The sequence below is a fragment of the Pristiophorus japonicus genome, chromosome 7, assembly GCF_044704955.1.
Source record: "Pristiophorus japonicus isolate sPriJap1 chromosome 7, sPriJap1.hap1, whole genome shotgun sequence".
Classification (NCBI taxonomy): Eukaryota; Metazoa; Chordata; class Chondrichthyes; family Pristiophoridae; genus Pristiophorus; species Pristiophorus japonicus.
In genome coordinates this window covers 242,792,787-242,817,763 of record NC_091983.1, presented here as the reverse complement: position 1 = coordinate 242,817,763, position 24,977 = coordinate 242,792,787, and the positions used below count along the sequence as shown (strand labels likewise).

Here is a 24,977-nt window from a genome sequence, read left to right as displayed (position 1 = left end):
GAAGCTGGGGTTGTTCTCCTTGGAGCAGAGAAGATTGAGAGGAGATTTGATAGAGGTGTTCAAAATTATGAGAGAGAGTACATAGAGAGAAACTGTTCCCATTGGCGAAGAACCAGCGGACACAGATTTAAAGTGATTGGCAAAAGAACCAAAGGCGATATAAGAAACATATTTTTTTGAACAAGTGGTTGGGATCTAGAATGCATTGCCTGAACGGATGGTGGAGGTAGACTCAATCACTGCTTTCAAAAGGGAGTTGGATAAGTCCGAGAAAGAAAAAAATTTGGAGGGCTATTGGGAAAGGGAGGGAGAGTTGGACTAGCTGAGGTGTTCTTGCAGAGAACTGTCAGGGGATCAACAGACCGAAAGAATATAATAAGAAATAGGAGCAGGAGAAGGCCATACGGCCCCTCAGGCCTGTTCCGCCATTTAATATGATCAAGGCTGATCCGATCATGGACTCAGGTCCACCTCCCTGCCTGCTCCCTATAATCCCTTATCCCCTTATCGTTTAAGAAACTGTCTATTGCTGACTTAAATTTATTCAATGTCCCAGCTTCCACAGCACTCTGAGGCATCGAATTCCACAGATTTACAACCCTCTGAGAGAAAAAATTTCTCCTCATCTCAGTTTTAAATGGGCGGCCCCTTATTCTAAGATTATGCCCTCTAGTTCTAGTTTCCCATATCAGTGGAAACATCCTCTCTGCATCCACTTTGTCAAGCCCCCTCATAATCTTATACGTTTCGATAAGATCACCTTTCATTCTTCTGAATTCCAATGAGTAGCAACATTATACTCCATCTGCCAAATTTTTGCCCACTCACTTAGCCTGTCTGTGTCCTTTTGCAGATTTTTTGTGTCCTCCTCACACATTGCTTTTCCTCCCATCTTTGTATCGTCAATAAACTTGGCTACATTATACTCGATCCCTTCTTCCAAGTCGTTAATATAGATTGTAAATAGTTAGGATCCCAGCACTAATCCCTGCGGCACACCACTAGTTTCTTATTGCCAACCAGAGAATGAACCATTTATCCCGACACTCTGTTTTCTGTTAGTTAGCCAATCCTCTATCCATGCTAATATATTACCCCCAATCCCGTGAACTTTTATCTTGTGCAGTAACCTTTTATGTGGAAAAGCCTTCTTCCATGCTGTAACCATTCTATGATTCGATGAAGAAACATATCAAACTCCCTTTTGAATACATCTAACGAACTGGCCTCAACAACTTTCTGTGCTCGAGAATTCCACAGGTTCACAATTCTCTGAGTGAAGAAGTTTCTCCTCATCTCGGTCCTAAATGGCTTACCACTTATCCTTCGACTGTGAGCCCTGGTTCTGGACTTCCCCAACATCGGGAACATTCTTCCTGCATCTAACCTGTCCAATCCCATCAGAATTTTATATGTTTCTATGAGATCCCCTCTCGTTCTTCTAAGCCTTGTCGATCCAATCTTTCTTCATATGTCAGTCCTGCCATCCCGGGAATCAGTCTGGTGAACCTTCGATGCACTCCCTCAATAGCAAGAATGTCCTTCCTCAGATTAGGAGACCAAAACTGTACACAATATTCAAGGTGAGGCCTCACCAAGGCCCCGTACAATCTTCCTGCTCCTATACTCAGACTCTCTAGCTATGAAGCCAAGAGGATGTCATTTGCCTTCTTCACCGCCTGCTGCACCTGCATGCCAACTTGACGTACCATGACACCCAGGTCTCGTTGCAACTCCACTTTTCCTAATCTGTCACCATTCAGATAATATTCTGCCTTTGGATAATGTTCTGCCTTCGTGTTTTTGCCACCAAAGTGGATAACCTCACATTTATCCACATTATATTGCATCTGCCATGCATTTGCCCATTCACCTAACCTGTCCAAGTCATCCTGCAGCCTCTAAGCATCCTCCTCACAACTCACACTTCCACCCAGCTGAAAACTTGGAGCTATTACATTCAATTCCTTCGTCCAAATCATTAATGTATATTGTAAATAGCTGGGGTCCCATCACTGAACCTTGCGGTACCCCACTAGTCACTGCCTGCCATTCTGAAAAGGACCCGTTTATTCCTACACTTTGCTTCCTGTCTGCCAACCAGTTCTCTATCCACGACAATATATTAACCCCAATACCATGTGCTTTAATTTTGGACACTAACCTCTTGTGTGGGACTTTGTCAAAAGCCTTTTGAAAGTCCAAATACACCACATCCACTGATTCTCCCTTGTCCACTCTACTAGTTACATCCTCAAAAAATGCTAAAAGATTTATCAAGCATGATCTCCCTTTCATAAATCCATACTGACTTGGACCGATCCAATCACTGATTTCCAAATGCACTGCTATTACATCTTTAATAATTGATTCCAACATTTTCCCCACAACTGATGAACGGCTAACCGGTCTATAATTCCCCGTTTTCTCTCTCCCTCCTTTTTTAAAAAGTGGGTTACATTAGCTACCCTCCAATCCAGAGTCAATAGAATGTTGGAAAATGACCACCAATGCATCCACTATTTCTATGGCCACTTCTTTAAGTACTCTGGGATGCAGACTATCAGGCCCTGGGGATTTATTGGCCTTTAATCCCATCAATTTCCCTAACATAATTTCCTGACTAAAAAGGATTTTCTTTAGTTCCTCCTTCTCGCTAGAGCCTCGGTCCCCGAGTATTTCCGGAAGCTTGTTTGTTTCTTCCTTAGTGAAGGCAGAACCAAAGTATTTATTCAATTGGTCTGCCATTCCTTTGTTCCCCATTATGAATTCACCTGATTCTGACTGCAAGGGACCTACATTTGTCTTCACTAATCTTTTTCATAGAAACATAGAAACATAGAAAATAGGTGAAGGAGTAGGCTATTTGGCCCTTCGAGCCTGCACCAGCATTCAATAAGATCATGGCTGATCATTCCCTCAGTACCCCTTTCCTGCTTTCTCTCCATACCCCTTGATCCCCTTAGCCGTAAAGGCCATATCTAACTCCCTCTTGAATATATCCAATGAATTAGCATCAACAACTCTCTGCGGCAGGGAATTCCACAGATTAACAACTCTCTGAGTGAAGAAGTTTCTCCTCATCTCAGTCCTAAATGGCCTACCCCTTATCCTAAAACTGTGTCCCCTGGTTCTGGACTTCCCCAACAACGGGAACATTCTACCCGCATCTCACCTGTCCCATCCCACCAGAATCTTATTTGTTTCTATGAGATCCCCTCTCATCCTTCTAAACTCCAATGTATAAAGGCCCAGTTGATCCAATCTCTCATCATATGTCAGTCCAGCCATCCCAGGAATCAGTCTGGTGAACCTTCGCTGCACTCCCTCAATATCAAGAATGTCCTTCCTCAGATTAGGAGACCAAAACTGAACACAATATTCCAGGTGAGGCCTCACCAAGGCCCTGGACAACTGCAGTAAGACCTCCCTGCTCCTATACCCAAATCCCCTAGCTATGAAGGCCAACATACCATTTGCCTTCTTCACCGCCTGCTGTACCTGTATGCCAACTTTCAATGACTGAAGAACCATGACACCCAGGCCTCGTTGCACCTCCCCTATTCCTAATCATTCAGATAATACCTGTCTTCGCGTTTTTGCCCCCAAAGTAGATAACCTCACATTTATCCAAATTATACTGCATCTGCCATGCCTTTGCCCACTCACCTAACCTGTCCAAGTTACCCTGCAGCTTCTTAGCATCCCCCTCACAGCTCACACCGCCACCCATTTTAGTGTCATCTGCAAACTTGGAGATATTACACTCAATTCTTTCATCTAAATCATTTATGTATATTGTAAAGAGCTGGGGTCTCAGCACTGAGCCCTGCGGCACTCCACTAGTCACTGCCTGCCATTCTGAGAAGGACCCGTATATCCTGACTCTCTGCTTCCTGTCTGCCAACCATTCCTCTATCCACATCAGTATATTACCCGCAATACCATGTGTTTTGATTTTGCACACCAATCTCTTGTGTGGGACCTTGTCAAAAACCTTTTGAAAGTCCAAATACACCACATCCACTGGTTCTCCCTTGTCCACTCTACTTGTTACATCCTCAAAAAATTTCTGAAGATTTGTCAAGCATGATTTCCCCTTCATAAATCCATGCTGACTTGGACCGATCCTGTCACTACTTTCCAAATGCGCTGCTATTTCATCCTTAATAATTGATTCCAACATTTTCCCCACTACTGATATCAGGCTAACCGGTCTATAATTAACCGCTTCCTCGCTACCTCCCATTTTAAAAAGTGGTGTTACATTAGCTACCCTCCAGTCCATAGGAACTGATCCAGAGAATGTTTGAAAATGATCACCAATGCATCCACTATTTCTAGAGCCACTTCCTTAAGCACTCTGGGATGCAGACAATCAGGCCCCGGGGATTTATCGGCCTCAATCCCATCAATTTCCCTAACACAATTTCCTGCCTAATAAGGATATCCTTCAGTTCCTCCTTCTCACTAGACCCTCGGTCCCCTAGTACTTTCGGAAGGTTATTTGTGTCTTCCTTCGTGAAGACAGAACCAAAGTATTTGTTCAATTGGTCTGCCATTTCTTTGTTCCCCATTATAAATTCACCTGAATCCGACTGCAAGGGACCTACATTTGTCTTCACTAATCTTTTTCTCTTCACACATCCATAGAATCTTTTGCAGTCGGTTTTTATGATCCCGGCAAGCTTCTTCTTGTAATCTATTTTCCCCCTCTTAATTAAACCCTTTGACCTCCTCTGCTGAATTCTAAATTTCTCCCAATCCTCAGGTTTGCTGCTATTTCTGGCCAATTTAGATGCCTCTTCCTTGGATTCAACACTATTCTTAATTTCCCTTATTAGCCACGGTTGAGCCACCTTCCACGTTTTATTTTTACACCAGACAGGGATGCACAATTGTTGAAGTTCATCCATGTGATCTTTAAATGTCTGTCATTGCCTATCCACTGTCAACCCTTTAAGTATCATTCGCCAATCTATCCGAGCCAATTCACATCTCATACCATCGAAGTTACCTTTCTTTAATTTCAGGACCCTCGTCTCTGAATTAACTGTGTCACTCTCCATCTTAATGAAGAATTCTACCATATTATTGTCACTTTTTCCCAAGGGGCCTCACGCAACAAGATTGCTAATTAATCCTCTCTCATTACACAACAACCAGTCTAGGATGGCCAGCTCTCTAGTTGGTTCCTCGACATATTGGTCTAGAAAAACATCCCTGGTACACTCCAGGAAATCCTCCTCCACCGTATTGTTATAAGTTTGGTTAGCCCAATCTATATGTAGATTAAAGTCGCCCATGATAACTGCTGTACCTTTATTATACGCATTCCTAATTTCCTGTTTGATGCCATCCCTAACCTCACTATTACTGTTTATTTGGCGGTTTGTACACAACTCCCACAAGCGTTTTTTCCCTTTGGCGTTCCGCAGCTGTACCCATACAGATTCCACTTCATCCAAGCTAATGTCCTTCCTTACTATTGCGTTAATCTCCTCTTTAACCAACAACGCTACCCCACCTCCTTTTCATTTCTGTCTATCCTTCCTGAAAATTGAATACCCCTGGATGTTGAGTTCCCAGCCTTGGTCACCCTGGAGCCATGTCTCCGTAATCCCAATTACATCATATCCGTTAACAGATATCTGCGCAGTTAATTCATCCACCTTATTACGAATGCTCCTCACTTTGAGACACAAAGCCTTCAGGCTTGTTTTTTTTTAACTTTTTGTCCTTTTAGAATTATGTTGTAATGTGGCCCTTTTTGATTTTTGCCTTTGATTTCTCTGCTCTCCACTTTTCCTTATCTCCTTTCTATCTTTTGCTTCTGCCCCCATTTTACTTCTCTCTGTCTCCTTGCATAGATTCCCACCAACCTGCCATATTAGTTTAAACCCTCCCCAATAGCACAAGCAAACACTCACCCTAGGACATTGGTTCTGGTCCTGCCCAGGTGCAGACCATCCGGTTTGTACTGGTCCCACCTCCCCCATAACCGGTTCCAATGTGCCAGGAATTTGAATCCCTCCCTCTTGCACCATTCCTCAAGCCACATATTCATCTGAACTATCTTGCTATTTTTACTCTGACTAGCTCGTGTCAATCCTGAGATTACTACCTTTGAGGTCCTCTTATTTTAACTCCTAGCTCCCTAAATTCAGCTTGTAGGACCTCATCCCGTTTTTTACCTATATGATTGGTACCTATATGCACCACGACAACTGGCTGTTAACCCTCCATCTCCAGAATGCCCTGCAGTCACTCCGAGACATCCTTGACCCTTGCACCAGGGAGGCAGCATACCATGCTGGAGTCTCGATTGCGGCCGCAGAAACCCCTATCTATTCCCCTTACAATAGAATTCCCGACCACTATAGCTCTCCCACTCTTTTTCCTATACTCCTGTGAAGCAGAGCCACCCATGGTGCCATGAACTTTGCAGTTGCTGCCTTCCCCTGATGAGCCATCTCCCCGAACAGAACCCAAAATGGTATATCTGTTTTGGAGAGAGATGACCGCAGGGGACCCCTGCACTACCTTCCTTCCACTGCTCTTCCTGCTGGTCACCCATTCCCTATCTGCCTGTGTAACCTTTACCTGTGGTGTGACCAACTCACTAAATGTGCTATTCATACCATCCTCAGCTTCGCGGATGCTCCAGAGTGAACCCATGCGCAGCTCCAGTGCCGTAATGCGGTCTGTCAGGAGCTGCAGCTGGACACACTTCCTGCACACATAGTAGTCAGGGACACTGGAAGCTTCCCTGATTTCCCACATAGCACAGGAGGAGCATGACATGGCTTAACCCTTAAATTAACTTAATTTGGCAACAATGCCAAAGATTACCTTCCCATTTGAAATCCGTGCTGTCTACTTTTCATTATGAAGGTCGGTAATCTAATGAAATCTTTACTCAGAAATGTAACAGAAAAACATCGAGAAACTGAAAACATAATAAAGAGTAGTCAGCACGGATTTCAAATGGGAAGTTCATGTTTGACGAACCTTATTGAATTCTTTGAAGAACTTACAGAAATAATCGACAAGGGTAGTGTAGTAGATGTAATATATTTGAATTTGGCTAAGGTCAGTGCATGTGGAGTTAGTGGGCAGGTAGCAGAATGAATAGCAAGCTGGCTGCAAAACAGAAAATGGAGCAGCGGTTAAGGGCAATTACTCAAACTGGCTAAAGATGGGAGGTGATTTTCCATAGAGATCGAAGCTAGGAACATTATTGTTCAAAATTTCCGTTAACAATTTGGACTCGGGAATCAAAAGTAAAATTTCTAAATTTGCAGATGACAACATATTGATGGATGTAGTTAATACAAAGGAAGATGTTGACAAAGTACAGCAAGACATTAATAAATTTATAGAATGCATGTTTAAATGGCAAATTAATTTCAATATAATTAAGTGTGAGGTGATGCATTTTAGCAGGAAGACTAAGGAATCCACCTTCTACTCGGATAATAAGGGGTGGAAATTCAGTTTCTGCCGCCCCTCTTAGCTCCCTGGAGGGGTTGCACCTGGGCAGCCAGCTTCTAGCACCCCGCCGGGACATTTGGTGCTGGTATCGACGGGGGGCGGGGGCGGCGGGCGGAGCGCGGAGCAGTACTGCCCGGGAGAGGTAACACCCCTGGTTGCGATATTGGCTCGATATTTGGGTTACGCCTGACCCATAGTGCTCCGTAGCGCACCCTGGTGGGAACACCTGTGAAAGCAGGTGTTCCAAGCTGTAGCAGCTGGAGTGAGATAAGTAATGCCGACCTCAGGTAAGTGTGATTGTTTAAAACATTTTTTTTTGCGATTAATGTTGTGGTGGCGTGAGCTATGTATTGGGAATGTTTTTGGTGTTTCGCCCCCCGCCCCAGGCCTCTGTTATGGCGCCCCGAGGCCGGCTCTTTAGCTCAGGATTTTCCCTTGCTCAGCCGGTCTAGGGCCCTAAACGAGACGTGCACTGCCTTCCTTAGCGCCCCGCTAAAAACTCTGATGAATTTTGCTGCAGCAGACCCAAACCATTTGCCGGTGCAGAATTTACCGCTCCGCCCGGTACACTGCTCCAACCGAGGCGCAACTGAATTTCCACCCCCATGAGTTTTAAATGAGGTAGATGAGCAAAGGGACCTAGAAGTACAGGTACACATATTACGAAAAGTAGTAATGAAGGTTAGTGAAGCCAATAAAAAAGCAAAGTAGCACTAGGATTTATTTCTAGAATGATAGAATTGAAAAGCAGGGAAGTCATGTAAACCTATATATTATCTCTGTTCGACCACACTTGGAGTACTGTGCATGGTTCTGGTCTCCATATTATAAAAAGGATATTGAGACATTGATGAATATGCAAAAAAAAAATCACAAGGTTGAAACCAGAATTGTGAGATTATAATTATCAGGAAAGATTGAACAGGCTGGGGATCTTGGGCTCAATTTTCCCCAATTATCTGCACCATTTTTTTTGGTGTGCACTGTTTTTTTGGGAGTAAATAAAAATCTCCAAGTTTTCCCAAAGTTTCTGCGCCAGCGTAATTCAGTTCGGTATGATTTTTTGAGGTCACAATTTTTTTGCGTCATAACCTGATTCTGCGCCAGTTTTTCAGCTTTAAGCAAATTTGGCCAACTTACATTTTTCCGAGGACGGCGTATGTGACCGCTCCCAAAAAACCTTCTGGGCACTTAAGGAAAAACAGCAGACAATACAAAATCAGCGCAGAAAGACGCCATTGTTTTTAGCTGAAGTTTTGGAGGGAGTCAAGAAGGCAGAGAATTTGCATCACAAATGTTAATTTCTTCAAAGCCAAAATGGAGAAATTGGAAGTCTAACAAAATTCTTGAATTTTTGATTTTTTTTCAAAGTATCACCCCACCACCGAACATCTCCTCACCGGGCTCGAGGATCGGAGCATCAGCCGGCAGAATCGTTCCCTTGCCCGGACACAGGGGCTTGGGGCTCAGCTTCAAAAGAAGCCCGGTGGTGGGGAGGATGGGCAGAAGGCCTTACCCACATTGGGTATATCGAGACAGACATTCATACCTGCACCTAAGTGAGGCAGACTGTGTGAGAAGGCTGCGTTTCTGCAAATAAGTTGTAACCGAGATTTGTGAGTAAATAAAAAGCAGACCTGCACCCGAGAATCGTCAGCAGAACTGCTTTGTCAGTTGAAGTAAAGGTTACAGCTGCACTTATATTTTATGCATCTGGATCATTCCAGGAAACAACTGGGGATGTGTGTGCCATTTCTCAACATGCAACACATATCTGCATTCAGCAGGTGACTGCTGCACTATATGTCCGGAGGAATGACTACATAAAGTTCCCCATGACCGCCCCAGCAATGCGTGACAGGGCTGTGGGCTTCTCCAGGATTGCTGGCTTCCCCAAGGTACACGGCTGCATTGATTGTACCCACATTACCTTGAGAGCACCTTTTGGAGGATTCCAAGAAGTACAGGAACAGAAAAGGCTTTCACTCCATGAACGTGCAGCTCGTCTGTGACGACATGCATCGCATCATGGCAGTTGATGCGAGATACCCTGGGAGCACCCATGATGCGTTCATCCTATATGAGAGCGCCATATCTACCATGTTTCAGCAGCAGCCATAAGGGCATGGCCTTGTCACCTGGCTCATGATGCCCCTACGCGTAACCTAGATGGAAGCTGAACAGGAATACAACATGTCGCACATTGTGACGTGCAGTATAATAGAGAGGACCATTGGCATCTCGAAGCAACGTTTCCGGAGGCTACTTGCAATAGTCCCCTGAGATTGTCAGTCTGCTGTATGCAGCACAACTTAGCCATCATGAGGCAGCAGCAGCTGGTAGTAGAAGACCCACCTGAGGTGAGAGTGGCTGATGATGAGGAGGAAGATGTAGATGAGGAGGACGAAGAGGACGAGGAATGCATGCAACTACCAGAACCCGGAGCACGACGGCGGAGGAGGGCGGGCCATCGTGCCCCTTTAACAATTGCTTGAGCCTTGCGCCAGCAGCTCATCAGTGAACACCTTGCTGCCTGAAGGCACAGCGGCAACTATTCCAAATGGATCACGTTTATTGTTTGGACCTGTTCCATAATGTTATGTTGTGTTAATAATGGAACAAAAAATGTAAGTGATTCTTCTTTAGTTCAAAAAGTTGTGTTAATAATGGAACAAACAATGTAAATGATTCAGTTATAATTTAAAATATATTACTTTTTTTGTACTTTAATAAAAATATTCTTGGATCAAACTTTAAGCTATTCAGTTAAGATCACTTATAAACTTTAAGATCATTTACAAACTTATAAACTTACATCATTTACAAAAATGTTTTAATTTGAGAACAGTTACAACAGTAACAACAATAATAATAATAACAACAACAACAACAACAACAACAACAACAAAAGCAGCAGCAAACAAAGGCTCCACCCATCTCTCCTCCACCTTATTCTAAAATCGCCCGCTGTGCTTGATCTTGGTGACTCCACCCCTGCCTGCTGGCGGTGGCGCAGTGTTTCTCGGGTTGGTACCAAGCTAATTCTTTCAAGCATCTCGGGTAATGCGCACTTCCTGTTGGGGGGTGTGGGCAGGCGGTAATGTGGAAGGCCCGGCTTGGGCCTCTTCAGTGGTTGGTCTGGGGATTGGAGTGGGAGTGGCAGTTGATTCCGTCAATGGTCGTGGGGAATGGGCGTGTTCCCTTATTGCAGCAGCTAACTCTGACATTCCCTCCCTCATGTGCTCCGCCAGCGTCTCAACTACCTGTGACATTACCTCCCTCATGTTCACCGACAGTGTATCAATTATCTGCAACATTCCCTCCCTAATGTTCACTGACAGTATATCAGCTACCTGCAACATTCCCTCTCTCATGTTCACTGACAGTGTATCAGCTACCTGCAACATTCCCTCCCTCATGTTCATTGACAGTGTTCCCATTTCTCACAAGAGTGCTGTTTCTTCTCCCGACAGTCCCAATACCTCATCACCCACCCCACCAATGGTGTCCAGGAGTGACCGGGTAAGGTTAATGCTCTCCCCATTTATTGCCATCATTTCAAACACATCTGTTACATCCTGCATCTCAGGAGAGCACTGTTGAGCTCTCCTTCCCCTCCTCACCCTGGGTGTGGCTCGCTGACCCCACTGGGACCCGCAACTTCACACGGTCGAGTGAAACCATGAAATGTCCCAACACTCGCACTACTCAGGAAAAGGGCTAGCACCTCAACGGGCGACACCAGCACCTCCTCCAGAGTGAGTACAACAGTGGGGGCTTCATCCTCCCCCTCACCCCCATGCTCTTGGTCTGGAAGGTCGGATTGGAAGATGTTCTCCCTTTCAGGCTGCTCCAGGTCTGAATCTTCTTCTGCATCAGCTTCAGCCTCGTCAGGGTTGGCCTCAAATTCTGTAAAATATAACCGAACAGACAAATGGTTAGCAACGGAGGAGGGGGCAGGGTGGCATGAGTAGGCTCACACAGCGCAGGCAGTAGGCTCATTTGAAGGACCACGATGAATGATAGCACATTGCATCAATCGAAGCGTAGCTATCAGAGACATCCCCATGAACCGAAGCATGGCTAGCCCGCGCAGTACTTAACATTTAGCAATGCCAGACTGTGGAATTTGCAGGACTTACCCTCTCCTTCGAGTGTGGGCCCAGTTTGTGCAGTGGTAGTTGCTTTTTTCCAGGCAGGACCCATCAAAGCAGCGACCCTGTCTTCCAAGGGTGTCAGTGGGTGTAGATTTGCCAGGCCTCCTCCTGTTAGAGTTCTCTCTCTTTTGTTGTGGGCCACATTCCTCTGCAAAGATGAAAATATAACTTTTTAGAGAGGGTGTATTTCTGCTGGGTGGGACATACAGATGGTCAAATTTACAATTGAAATTCCAGTGAATAAATGAAAATATTACTTACACTAACTGCTTGACCAAGGTCTTGCCACCTCTTTTTGCACTGGCCTCTGGACCTCGGGGTGGTCACCATTGCACAGTAATCTTGTGAAAGTTATTTCCAGCGTTTCTTCATTTATTTTGGTGAAACTTTTATTTGACCTCTGCTGGTATCCAGCTCGTGCCATCTGGCCTGAATTACAGTAACCAGGGCCTCCACTTTGTCCTGTGAGAAATTCTTGGTCCTTGAACCGTGTTGCAGCTCTGATTTTTTCCACTCAGAATTAAAGTTCTCCCACACAACTGGCTCTTTAAAAGTGGCTGAATGCAGACCAGGAGGTGTACTGGGCATGCGCGCCTATACCAGTTACGTAAAAAACTTCATTTTTTCCGCATATGCGCAAAAGGGGGATCGTCCTTTTTTCGGTGTAGACATTATGCTCCACCCCCCCAAAGGTAAAGGACAGGCTGCATGGCGTCAATTTCAAAAATTAGAATGGGGAAACTTTAGTGTTTTTTTTTTGGGGTCGTCGGGCCCAAAAAAAAGGCCGTAACTCTTCAAATATGCCAAAAAACGGCATTGGGGAAAATTGAGCCTTATCTCTAGAAAAGAGAAGGCTGAGGGCTGACCTAATAGAGGTCTTTAAAATTATAAAAGATTTTTATAGGATAAACTGTTTGCACTTGTGGAGGAGACCAAATCTAAGGGCCACAAATATAAAATAGTCACTAATAAATCCAACCTAGAATTAAGGAGAAACCAAAGAGTGGTCAGAATATGAAATGCACTACCACATGTAGTTGAGGTAAATAGCATAGATGAATTTCAGTAGAAGCTAGAATAGCACATGAGGGAGAAAGAAATTAAAGGTTATGCTGATAGGGTTAGATGAAGAGGCGTGGGAGGAGGCTCGTGTAGAGCATAAACGGCGGCATAGCCCAGTTGGGCTGAATGGCCTGTTTCTATGCTGTAGACTAGTTTGTAACTTGATGTAAATTCAAAATTTAAAGGTCGCTGTAGTGTAAACTTCTAGCGCATTTCTTTGTTGCTGCTACATAGAATATGGATGGCTGCTGTGGCTGCTGTTCATCCACTGAAGACACTTGAGTTGGCCTTAGTGGATGACATCAAAAATCTCTGGTCGGAGAGGGCCTGGCTGCAGACTGCAACATCTCCAGTATGGCCCAGCTGTCTTGCCCAACTGGGGTATCAATACAGACTCTGATTGAAGAGTTGGTTGGGAAGCAGATGTGCTGTCATCCTAAGAGAGAACAACATGTGCCTCTCCCATTGCTCTACTGCCACTTGCACAGGGTTGCACCTCAGCACTTCCACTGCTTTGTAGTGTAGGAGGGATGGGATGGTTTGGAAGTTACTATCATGCTTTGCTTCACACTTAGAACACAAGAAGATTTTAGAGCCCATAGTCTGAATGGCAGCAGTCTCAGCTTCCATCGAAGCTGTCAGAGCTGTCATGGTTGATTGTATTGATTCAATGCCATAAGAAAGGCATGCATGACCTCAGAATGTCCCAAAGTGCATTACAACCAATGAAGTATTCCTGAAATGTAGTCATTGTTGTAATGTGGAGAAACACTGCAGCCAATTTGCGCACGTCACAATCCCATGAATAGCAATGAAATAAATGACCGGATAATCTTGTTGTTAGTTGAGGGATAACTGTTGGCCAGGACACTGGGGAGAACTCCTTTGTTGTTATTCAAATAATGCCACGGGATCTTTACCTCTACCTAGGAGGGCAGACAAGGTCTCAATTTAACGTCTCATCCGAAAGGCGCCACCTCCATAGTGCCAGCCTAATGTCAGTCCAGATTACGTGCTCAAGTCTTTGAAGGAAGAATTGAACACACAACCTTCTGACTCAGAGGCAAGTTCATGTGCGATGACTCCATAAAAGTTGGAGGTGGACTCCTCCACACCATCCAACATTGTGAATAGGCTCTTTAGGAGGTAGTCCAAACATTGAGCAGTTGGTAGTGTACTGGTCGTGTTTGTGTGTGAAAATAGATGTGTCAGGGTAGCATTGTTTAGGATGGCATGTGAAAGATGCCATATGAAAGGTGCCACAAGTGTGGGAAAGTGAGGAGAGTAATTGTGAGAATAGTAGCAGGTGTAGACTATGCAAGTAGCAGCAGAAGGAGTTGCAGTGCAGTTTGTGCTGTGATTGGGGGAGAGCGATGGAAAGTGAGGTGGAGGGTAGATTTTTGAGTGCTGGATCTACAGATGTTGCAGAGAGTAAGAAAGATCATCAAAAGGTGAGGCCTATCTGCTCCATTGCTGCCTCTTAGAGGCGGTAATGGAGCTTAAGGTGGGGGGCAATTTCGGCCCCTCCCTGTCTTAACCTCTCACAGCTGAACACAGCATTAAATGGCATGAAGGAACCCCCACCTGCGTGATTTTAAGGGATCTTGGACTACTACAGGTTAGTTGCTGGATTGTGTCTTCTGGTTACTGGTGCAATTGCAACTCCTTCTGCTGCTACTTGCATAGTCTACACCTGCTACTAATCTCACAATTACTCTCCTCACTTTCCCACCCTTGTGGCACCTTTCATATGGATCTTTCCTATACTTGCCTAAAGTTTCAATAATCTAGAGGGCATGCTCTGGCTGATGCTGAAGCTCTTTTTTTCTTCATTTAGAAGCTTGTGCTGAAACACGTTGCTGAAACATGGGTGGCCTGGTAGGCCTTCCTCTTAGAACTGAGCATGACAGGAGAATGAAGAAAGCCCACGCAGAGCAGGACAAGCTACTAGAAGAAGGAGATGAGCTCTCAACAGGAGACCATATCCATCTAGAGTCTTCAGAGGGCTATTCTTTTATTTCAATTTCAGTGAGGACCAAGGCTTGAGATATCTTTGCTTCACTAAAACAGTTGTGACTGAAATCTGTAGCTGATGCTGCCACAACTGCAAGCTCAAAATAGGACAAGGATTGCATTGCATGTGACTGTTCAACAAGTCCTTGTAAAATTGAAGTCAATGGGAATCAGGGCGAAACCTCTCCAATGGCTGGAGTCATACCAAGCACAAAGGAGATATTGCTTATATCACCAGCAGTAGCCTGGAAGGAGCCAGATGCATAAAAATTGAGAGCCACCAGCATTGGAGGCTGTTCAGAGAAGGTTCACTAGGTTGATTCCGGAGTTGAGGGGGTTGACTTAGGAAGACAGTTTGAGTAGGTTGGGCCTATAAACATTGGAGTTCAGAAGAATGAGAGGTGATCTTATCGAAACATCATCATCATCATAGGCGGTCCCTCGAACGAGGATGACTTGCTTCAGGTTCACAGATGTTTCAATGAAGGACCCGATATTCCAGTCCTGAACTTCAATTGAAGGGGTGGAAGATGCCTGTGCATGGATTTTTTTTAATGTGTGGTGACCGTTGCACATTAGCTACCACACGGGCTTGACAGAGCTAGGCCTTTATCCAGTGGCAAGGATTAACCGGGACGACTGAAGACCTGCTCTGCTGCGTGGACCTAGTGTGCACACATATCATAGTGTGGGCTGGCCCCTGCTGCCCCTGGCTCTTCTGGGCCCCGTACCTTCATTTGCCGCACCTCCGCCATGACCCCTCGCCGCTCCTCCACCACAAACATTCGTCGCACCTCCGCCACAATCGAAACATATAAGATAATGAGGGGGCTCGACAAGGTAGATGCAGAGAGGATATTTCCACTCATAGGGGAAACTAAAACTAAGGGGACATAGGGATCAATTTTCCCCAAAGCATTTTTTGGCATACTTGAAGAGTACGCTGGCCTCATCGGAACTGGAGTAACTCTCAGCTGGCCAAACTTCCCTAAATGGCCAGAAGTGGCAGAGGTGGCTGGCTACACCCTCTTTGGCTGAAAAAAAAACTGACTTAAAAAAATCGGAACTAACTGAGTTACGCTGGTGCAAATTGATTAGGGAAACTGGTTTTTCAACTTAGGCCAAAAAGAGCAGCCTGCTCCAAAAAAACAGCGCAAATCACTGGGGAAAATTGAGCCATTAGTCTCAGAATAAGGGGCTGCCCATTTAAAACAGATGAGGAGGATTGTAAATCTGTGAAATTCTCTGCCCCAGAGAGCTGTGGAGGCTGGGTCATTGAATATATTTAAGGCAGAGATAGACAGATTTTTGAGCGATAAGGGAATAAAGGGTTATGGAGAGCAGGCAGGGAAGTGGAGCTGAGTCCATGATCAGACCAGCCATGACCAGGCTCGCGGGACCAGATGGTCTATTCCTGCTCCTATTTCTTATATTCTTATGTTCTTGCCTCCTAAGCTGCTATGGTGTCATTATTAAGAGGTGACTAATGGAGTGACTCCATTCACTGTAATAGGGGGTCACAACTTCACATTGGCAGGGGAGCCTTGGGAAAACAAGGGCCGAATGGCCTACTCCTATACCAACTTTCTATTTTTCTATGTTTCTATACAAGCAAAGTAAGAGGGTATCGGGTCACATTGTTATTTCTTCTTTATATTTATTTTATATGTACACATTTTATTTGATTCAGCACACCAAGCAGAAGAGGACAATATGGCTACTCAATCAGTGTTGAAGAGTTTGCTCCCTTTTTGAAGGCGGAAGTGCACTTGGCAATTCCAAATGTGGTACGTTAATTTGCAATATATTTTAACACATGGAAAATTTTAGAGGATGATTACACCTATTCTAAATTCCTTGGGGTCGGTTATGACATTTGGGCAGCCGCCAGCCCATCTATTACGGCAGTGAATAGGCCAAAGCCATTTTGAGGCCCGGGCCTCATTTAAGTAAAACCAGCAAGCTGTCAACCCAAACAGGCGTCTTGATGCAGGTCACTGAATTCAGACCGGCACAATAGCAGTTGGCCTATTAGAGGTTGCTCGGCTGGCAGCATAATTAGTCTGGGGAAAAGGGGATAACGATTGCAGCATCAGCAGTCCAGGTTATTTTTGTAGGGCTCAGAGCAGCAGTACTAATATAAAGCGTACCTATTTAGTGCTTCTTCAGCTCTACCACAATGAAACTGGTCGGAGAGTGCACAGCACACACTCCAACCAGTTGTGTTTAATGTCTTTAACCTCCATACTTCTGCAACCTCTTTCAACCCTACAACCCTCTGAGATAAAATTAGTAAATGCTGGAACTACTCAGCAGGTTGGGCAGCATCTGTGGAGAGAGAAACAGAGTTAACGTTTCAGGTGGAAGAATACACATTCAGATTCTGTCTCAGACTGTAAACTAAGAAATACATTTATTTAACATTAATCACATTCAGTACAAACAGCGTACTTACAGAAATTACAAAAATTATTATTCACTTTAAAATGTTAAAGCAACAGTTGCTTTTTCTGTGCGAGCCTGCAACATAAAATTGATCTTTGAAACATTAATTCACTTCTTACGTGGAAAAATGCTACCATGGAGTCTCAACTGTTTTTGAATTGATAATTTCAGACAAATTGCTGGAGGGAGGCAATGTTCCCTATCCTTTCTGCTGGTCCCATGCAGCTTTTTCAATGTTAAGTTTTGCACATGCGCGAAACAGTGAATGGGCCGCACTCAAAAAAAAGGAAAAGGGAACATTGGAGGCAGGTATACAGTGGCATTTTCCAAGGTTCACTGTTAGGACTACTGCTGTTTGCGATATACATTAATGATTTGGACTTGGGAGTACAGGGCACAATTTCAAAATTTGCAAATAACACAAAACTTGAAAGTGTAATAGTGAGGAAGATAGTAATAGACTTCAACAAGACATTGACAGACAAGTGGATTGGGCGGACACATGGCAGATGAAATTCAATGCAGAGCAGTGTGAGTTGATAAATTTTGGTAGGAAGAGTGGTATAATTTTTAAAATGGGTGCAAGAAGAGACCTTGGGTGCTTGGGCAAAAATCTTTGAAGATGGCAGGACAGGTTAACAAAGCAGTTAATAAGGCATAAGTGTGGTATATTCTCGAGGACATCACAAAAAACAAAGACTTCAAGATGGCTTTATTGCATTTACAGCAATGGCTGGATCCCACAGTAGTCCACTAGGTGGAGCTATATCATCATCATAGGCAGTCCCTCGAAATGAGGACGACTTGCTTCCACACCAAAAACATAGAAACATAGAAACATAGAAATTTACAGTGCAGAAGGAGGCCATTTCGGCCCATCGTGTCTGTGCCGGCCGACAAAGAGTTCTTTATCAGCAGCCCGAACGGTTACCTACAAACCTATGAACAATGTAACCCCACTTTTTAAAAAAGGAGGGAGAGAGAAAACAGGAAATTATCGACCGGTCAGCCTGACATCGGTAGTGGGTAAAATGATGGAATCAATTATTAAGGATGTCATAGCAGCGCATTTGAAAAGAGGTGACATGATAGGTCCAAGTCAGCATGGATTTGTGAAAGGGAAATCATGCTTGACAAATCTTCTGCAATTTTTTGAGGATGTTTCCAGTAGAGTGGACAAGGGAGAACCAATTGATGTGGTGTATTTGGACTTTCAGAAGGCTTTCGACAAGGTCCCACACAAGAGATTAATGTGCAAAGTTAAAGCACATGGGATTGGGGGTAGTGTGCTGACGTGGATTGAGAACTGGTTGGCAGACAGGAAGCAAAGAGTAGGAGTAAATGGGTACTTTTAAGAATGGCAGGCAGTGACTAGTGGGGTCCCGCAAGGTTCTGTGCTGGGGCCCCAGCTGTTTACATTGTACATTAATGATTTAGACAAGGGGATTAAATGTAGTATCTCCAAATTTGCGGATAACACTAAGTTGGATGACAGTGTGAGCTGCGAGGAGAATGCTATGAGGCTGCAGAGTGACTTGGATAGGTTAGGTGAGTGGTCAAATGCATGGCAGATGAAGTATAATGTGGATAAATGTGAGGTTATCCATTTTGGTGGTAAAAACAGAGAGACAGACTATTATCTGAATCGTGACAGATTCGGAAAAGGGGAGGTGCAACGAGACCTGGGTGTCATGGTACATCAGTCATTGAAGGTTGACATGCAGGTACAGCAGGCGGTTAAGAAAGCAAATGGCATGTTGGCCTTCATAGCGAGGGGATTTGAGTACAGGGGCAGGGAGGTGTTGCTACAGTTGTACAGGGCCTTGGTGAGGCCACACCTGGAGTATTGTGTACAGTTTTGGTCTCCTAACTTGAGGAAGGACATTCTTGCTATTGAGGGAGTGCAGCGAAGGTTCACCAGACTGATTCCCAGGATGGTGAGACTGACCTATCAAGAAAGACTGGATCAACTGGGCTTGTATTCACTGGAGTTCAGAAGAATGAGAGGGGATCTCATAGAAACGTTTAAAATTCTGATGGGTTTAGACAGGGTAGATGCAGGAAAAATGTTCCCAATGTTGGGGATGTCCAGAACCAGGGGTCACAGTCTCAGGATAAGGGCAAAGCCATTTAGGACTGAGATGAGGAGAAACTTCTTCACCCAGAGAGTGGTGAACCTGTGGAATTCTCTACCATAGAAAGTTGTTGAAGCCAATTCACTAAATATATTCAAAAAGGAGTTAGATGAAGTCCTTACTACTAGGGGGATCAAGGGGTATGGCGAGAAAGCAGGAATGGGGTACTGAAGTTTCATGTTCAGCCATGAACTCATTGAATGGCGGTGCAGGCTCGAAGGGCCGAATGGCCTACTCCTGCACCTATTTTCTATGTGTCGATGTTTCTATGAAAGGCAAAGAGTGCCAAGCCCAACCAGTCTGCCCCACACCACTGCAACAACCCCTATACTAAAAACATCAACACTCCACCCCAACCGGAGCCATGTGATCTCCTGGGAGAGGCAAAAACCAGCTAAAAACCCAGGCCAATTTAGGGAGAAAAAATCTGGGAAAATTCCACTCCGAACCATTCAGGTGATCAAAACTAGTCCAGGAGATCACTCTGGCCGTATTCTAGTCCCTGCAGTACTTACCATATATCTGCACCGACCAACAAAATTTTGGTCATCTAGCCTAATCCCAATTACTAGCTCTAGGTCCGTAACCCTGCAGATTATGGCACTTTAAGTGCCCATCCAACCATCTCTTAAAAGTGGTGAGGGTTTCTGCATCCACCACTCTTCCAGGCAGCGAGTTCTAGATCCCCACAACCCTCGGCGTAAAGAAGCCCCCCCTCAAATCCTCTCTAAACCTTCCACCAACCACCTTAAAACTATGCCCCCTCGTAAGAGCCCCCTCCACCAATGGAAATAGACCCTTATTATCCACTATGTGCAGGCCCCTCAATATTTTGTACACCTCAATGAGATCGCCTCTCAACCTCCTCTGTTCCAGTGAGAACAAACCCAGCCTATCCAATCTGTCCTCATAACGAAGATTCTCCATTCCAGGCAGCATCCGAGTAAATCTCCTCTGCACCCTCTCCAGTACAATCACATTCTTCCTATAATATGGCGACCAGAACTGCACGCAGTACTCCAGCTGTGGCCTAACCAAAGTATTATACAATTTAAGCAGAACCTCCCTGCTCTTATATTCTATGCCTTGGCCAATAAAGGCAAGCATTCCGTATGTCTTCTTAACCACCTTATCCATCTGGCCTGCTACTTTCAGGGATCTGTGGACAAGCACTCCAAGGTCCCTTTGTTCATCTACACTATTAAGTGGCCTATCGCTTAATGTGTATACCTTTCCTTAATAGCCCTCCCAAAGTGCATCACCTCACACTTCTCTGAATTAAATTCCATTTGCCACTGCTCTGCCCACCTGACCAGTTGATTGATATCCTCCTGCAGCCCATGACTTTCCTCTTCATTATCAACCACACAGCCAATTTTAGTGTCGTCTGCAAACTTTTCAATCATACTCCCTATATTCAAATCTAAATCGTTGATATATACCACAAAAAGCAAGGGACCCTTTGCAACCTACCGTCAAGCCAATTTTGGATCCAACTTAACACTTTGCCCTGGATCCCATGGGCTTTAACCTTCGTAAGCAGTCTACCATGCGGGAACTTATCAAAAGCCTTGTTAAAGTCCATATATACGACATCGAACCCACTACCCTCATCGATCCTCTTGGTTAAAAAGAGATGAGTTCACAGGTGTTTCAATGAAGGGCCTAATATTCCAGATCCCAAACTACATATTGAAAGGTGGAGGATGCCTGTGCGTGGATTTTTTTAACGTGTGGTGGCCATTGCACACCAGCCACCACACGGGCTTGACAGAGCTAGGTCGTGGTCCAATGGCAAAGATTGCCCAAGACGACTAGAGACCTGCTCTGCTGCACATGCCTAGTGTGCAAACATATTGCAACGTTAAAAAAACAAGCCTGAAGGCTCTGTATCTCAATGCGAGGAGCATTCGTAATAAGGTGGATGAATTAAATGTGCAGATAGCTGTTAACAGATAGGATGGAATTGGGATTACGGAGACATGGCTCCAAGGTGACCAAGGCTGGGAACTCAACATCCAGAGGTATTCAATATTCATGAAAGATAGAAGGAAAGGAAAAGGAGGTGGGGTAGCGTTACTGGTTAAAGAGGAGCTTAAGGCAATAGTAAGGAAGGACATTAGCTTAGATGATGTGGAATCTGTATGGGTAGAGCTGCGAAACACCAAAGGGCAGAAAACGCAAGTGGGAATTGTGTACAGACCATCAAACAGTGGTAGTGAGGTTGAGGATGGCATCAAACATGGAAATTAAGAATGTGTGCAATAAAGATACAGCAGTTATCATGGGTGACTTTAATCTACATATTGATTGGGCTAACCAAACTGGTAGCAACAGGGTGGAGGAGGATTTCCTGGAGTGTATAAGGGATGGTTTTCTCGACCAATATGTCAAGGAACCAACGAGAGAGCAGGCCATCCTAGTCTGAGTCTTCTGTAATGAGAGAGGATTAATTGGCAACCTTGTTGTGCGAGGGCCCTTGGGGAAGAGTGACTATAATATGGTAGAATTCTTCATTAAGGTGGAGAGTGACACAGTTAATTCAGAGATTAGGGTCCTGAACTTAAAGAAAGGTAACTTCGATGAGACGGGAATTGGCTAGGATACACTGGCAAATGATATTAAAAGGGTTGATGGTGGATAGGCAATGGCAGACATTTAAAGATCACATGAATTTCAATAATTGTACATCCCTGTCTGGTGTAAAAATAAAATGGGGAAGGTGGCTCAACCGTGGCTAACAAGGGAAATTAGGGATAGTGTTAAATCCAAGGAAGAAGCATATAAATTGACCAGAAAAAGCAGCAAACCTGAGGACTGGGAGAAATTTAGAATTCAGCAGAGCAGGACAAAGGGTCTAATTAGGAGGGGGAAAATAAAGTATGAGAGTAAGCTGCAGGGAACATAAAAACTGATTGCAAAAGCTTCTATAGGTATGTGAAGAGAAAAAGATTAGTGAAGACAAATGTAGATCCCTTGCAGTCAGAATCAGGTGAATTTATAATGGGGAACAAAGAAATGGAAGACCAATTGGACAAATAATTTGGTTCTGTTTTCATTAAGGAAGACACAAATAACCTTCCGGAAATACTAGGGGAACGAGGGTCTGGTGAGAAGGAGGAACTGAAGGAAATCCTTATTAATCAGGAAATTGTGTTCCGGAAATTGATGGGATTGAAGGCCGATAAATCCCCAGGGCCTAGTAGTCTGCATCTCAGCGTACTTAAGGAAGTGGTCCTAGAAATAGTGGATGCATTGGTGGTCATTTTCCAACATTATATAGACTCTGGATTGGTTTCTATGGATTGGAGGGACCTAATGTAACCCCACTTTTTAAAAAAGGAGGGAGAGAGAAAACAGGGAATTATAGACCAGTTAGCCTGACATCGCTAGTGGGGAAAATGTTGGAATCATAGAAAAATAGAAATTAGGTGCAGGAGCAGGCCATTCGGCTCTTCGAGCCTGCACCGCCATTCAATAAGATCATGGCTGATCATTCAACCTCAGTACCCGTTTTCTGCTTTCTCTCCATACCCCTTGATCACTTTGGCCATAAGGGCCATATCTAACTCCCTTTTGAATATACCTAACGAACTGGCCTCATCAACTTTCTGAGGTAGAGAATTCCACAGGTTAACCACTCTCTGAGTGAAGAAGTTTCTCGTCATCTCGGTCCTAAATGGCTTATCCCTTATTCTGTGACCCCTGGTTCTGGAACTTACTGCCTCTAACCTGTCCAATCCCATCAGAATTTTATATGTTTCTATGAGATCCCCTCTCATTCTTCTAAACTCCAGTGGATACAAGCCCAGTTGATCCAGTCTCTCCTCATATGCCAGTCCTGCCATCCTGGGACTCAGTCTGCTGAACCTTTGCTGTACTCCCTCAATAGCAAGAATGTCCTTCCTCAGATTAGGAGACCAAAACTGAACACAATATTCTAGGTATCGCCTCACCAAGGCTCTGTACAACTGCAGTAAGACCTCCCTGCTCCTATACTCAAATCCCCTAGCTATGAAGCTTCACCGCCTGCTGTACCTGCATGCCAACCTTCAATGACTGATGCACCATGACACCCAGGTCTCGTTGCACCTCCCCTTTTCCGAATCTGTCACCATTCAAATAATATTCTGTCTTCCTGTTTTTGCCACCAAAGTGGATAACCTCACATTTGTCCACATTATACTGCATCTGCCATGCATTTGCCCACTCATCTAACCTGTCCAAGTCACCTTGCAGCCTCTTAGCATCCTCCTCACAGCTCACACCGCCACCCAGCTTAGTGTCATCTGCAAATTTGGTGCTATTACATTCAATTCCTTCATCTAAATCATTGATGTATATTGTAAATAGCTGGGGTCCCAGCACTGAACCCTGCGGCACCCCACTGGTTACTGCCTGCCATTCTGAAAAGGACCCATTTATTCGGACTCTCTGCTTCCTCTCTGCCAACCAGTTCTCTATCCATGTCAATACATTACCCCCAATACCATGTGATTTAATTTTGCACACTAATAGCAGCACATTTGGAAAGCAGTGACAAGATCGGTCCAAGTCAGCATGGATTTATGAAAGGGAAATCATGCTTGAGAAATCTTCTAGAATTCTTTGAGGCTGTAATTAGTAGAGTGGACAAGGGAGAACAAGTGGATGTGGTGTATTTGGACTTTCAAAAGGCTTTTGACAATGTCCCACACAAGAGATTAGTGTGCAAAATGAAAGCACATGGTATTGGGGATAATGTATTGACGTGGTTAGAGAACTGGTTGGCAGACAGGAAGCAACGAGTTGGAATGAACGGGTCCTTTTTAGAATGGCAGGCAGTGACTAGTGGGGTACCGCAAGGTTCAGTGCTGGGACCCCAGCTATTTACAATATTCATTAATGATTTGGACGAAGGAATTGAATGTAATATCTCCAAGTTTTCCGATGTCACTGAGCTGGGCAGCAGTCTGAGCTGTGAGGAGGATGCTAAGAGGCTGCAGGGTGACTTGGACAGGTTAGGTGAGTGGGCAAATACATGGCAGATGCAGAATAATGTAGAAAATGTGAGGTTATACACTTTGGTGGCAAAAACAGGAAGGCAGAATATTATCTGAATGGCGGCAGATTCGGAAATGAGAAGGTGCAACGAGACCTGGGTGTCATGGCACATCAGTCATTGAAAGTTTGCATGTAGGTACAGCAGGCAGTGAAGAAGGCAAATGGTATGTTGGCCTTCATAGCTCGAGGATTTCATTTTAGGAGCAGGGAGGTCTTACTGCAGTTGTGCAGGGCATTGGTGAGGCCACACCTTGAATATTGTGTACAGTTTTGGTCTCCTAATCTGAGGAAGGACATTCTTGCTATTGAGGGAGCGCAGCGAAGGTTCACCAGACTGATTTCTGGGATGGCAGGACTGACATATGAAGAAAGACTGGATCGACGAGGCTTATATTCACTGGAATTTGGAGGAATGAGAGGGGATCTCACAGAAACATGTAAAATTCTGACAGGATTGGGCAGGTTGGATGCAGGAAGAATGTTCCCGATGTTAGGGAAGTCCAGAACCAGGGGTCACAGTCTAAGGATAAGGGGGAAGCCATTTAGGACCGAGATGTCTCCAGAGGAGCTGGCACAGATGGAGAGTGACACAGTTAATTCAGAAACTAGGGTCCTGAACTTAAGGAAA

General features: G+C 44.6%; 1 protein-coding gene across 1 annotated transcript in view; it reads left to right on the top strand.

The window, feature by feature from the left end:
- LOC139266712 (dynein axonemal heavy chain 8-like) overlaps positions 1–24,977 on the top strand; it is a 2,132,242-nt gene that overhangs the window by 1,040,253 nt on the left and 1,067,012 nt on the right. Inside the window, exon 30 of the mRNA XM_070884298.1 lies at positions 16,429–16,513. Within this exon, the coding sequence (XP_070740399.1) occupies positions 16,429–16,513 (85 nt within the window). The remainder of the gene's footprint in view (positions 1–16,428; positions 16,514–24,977) is intronic.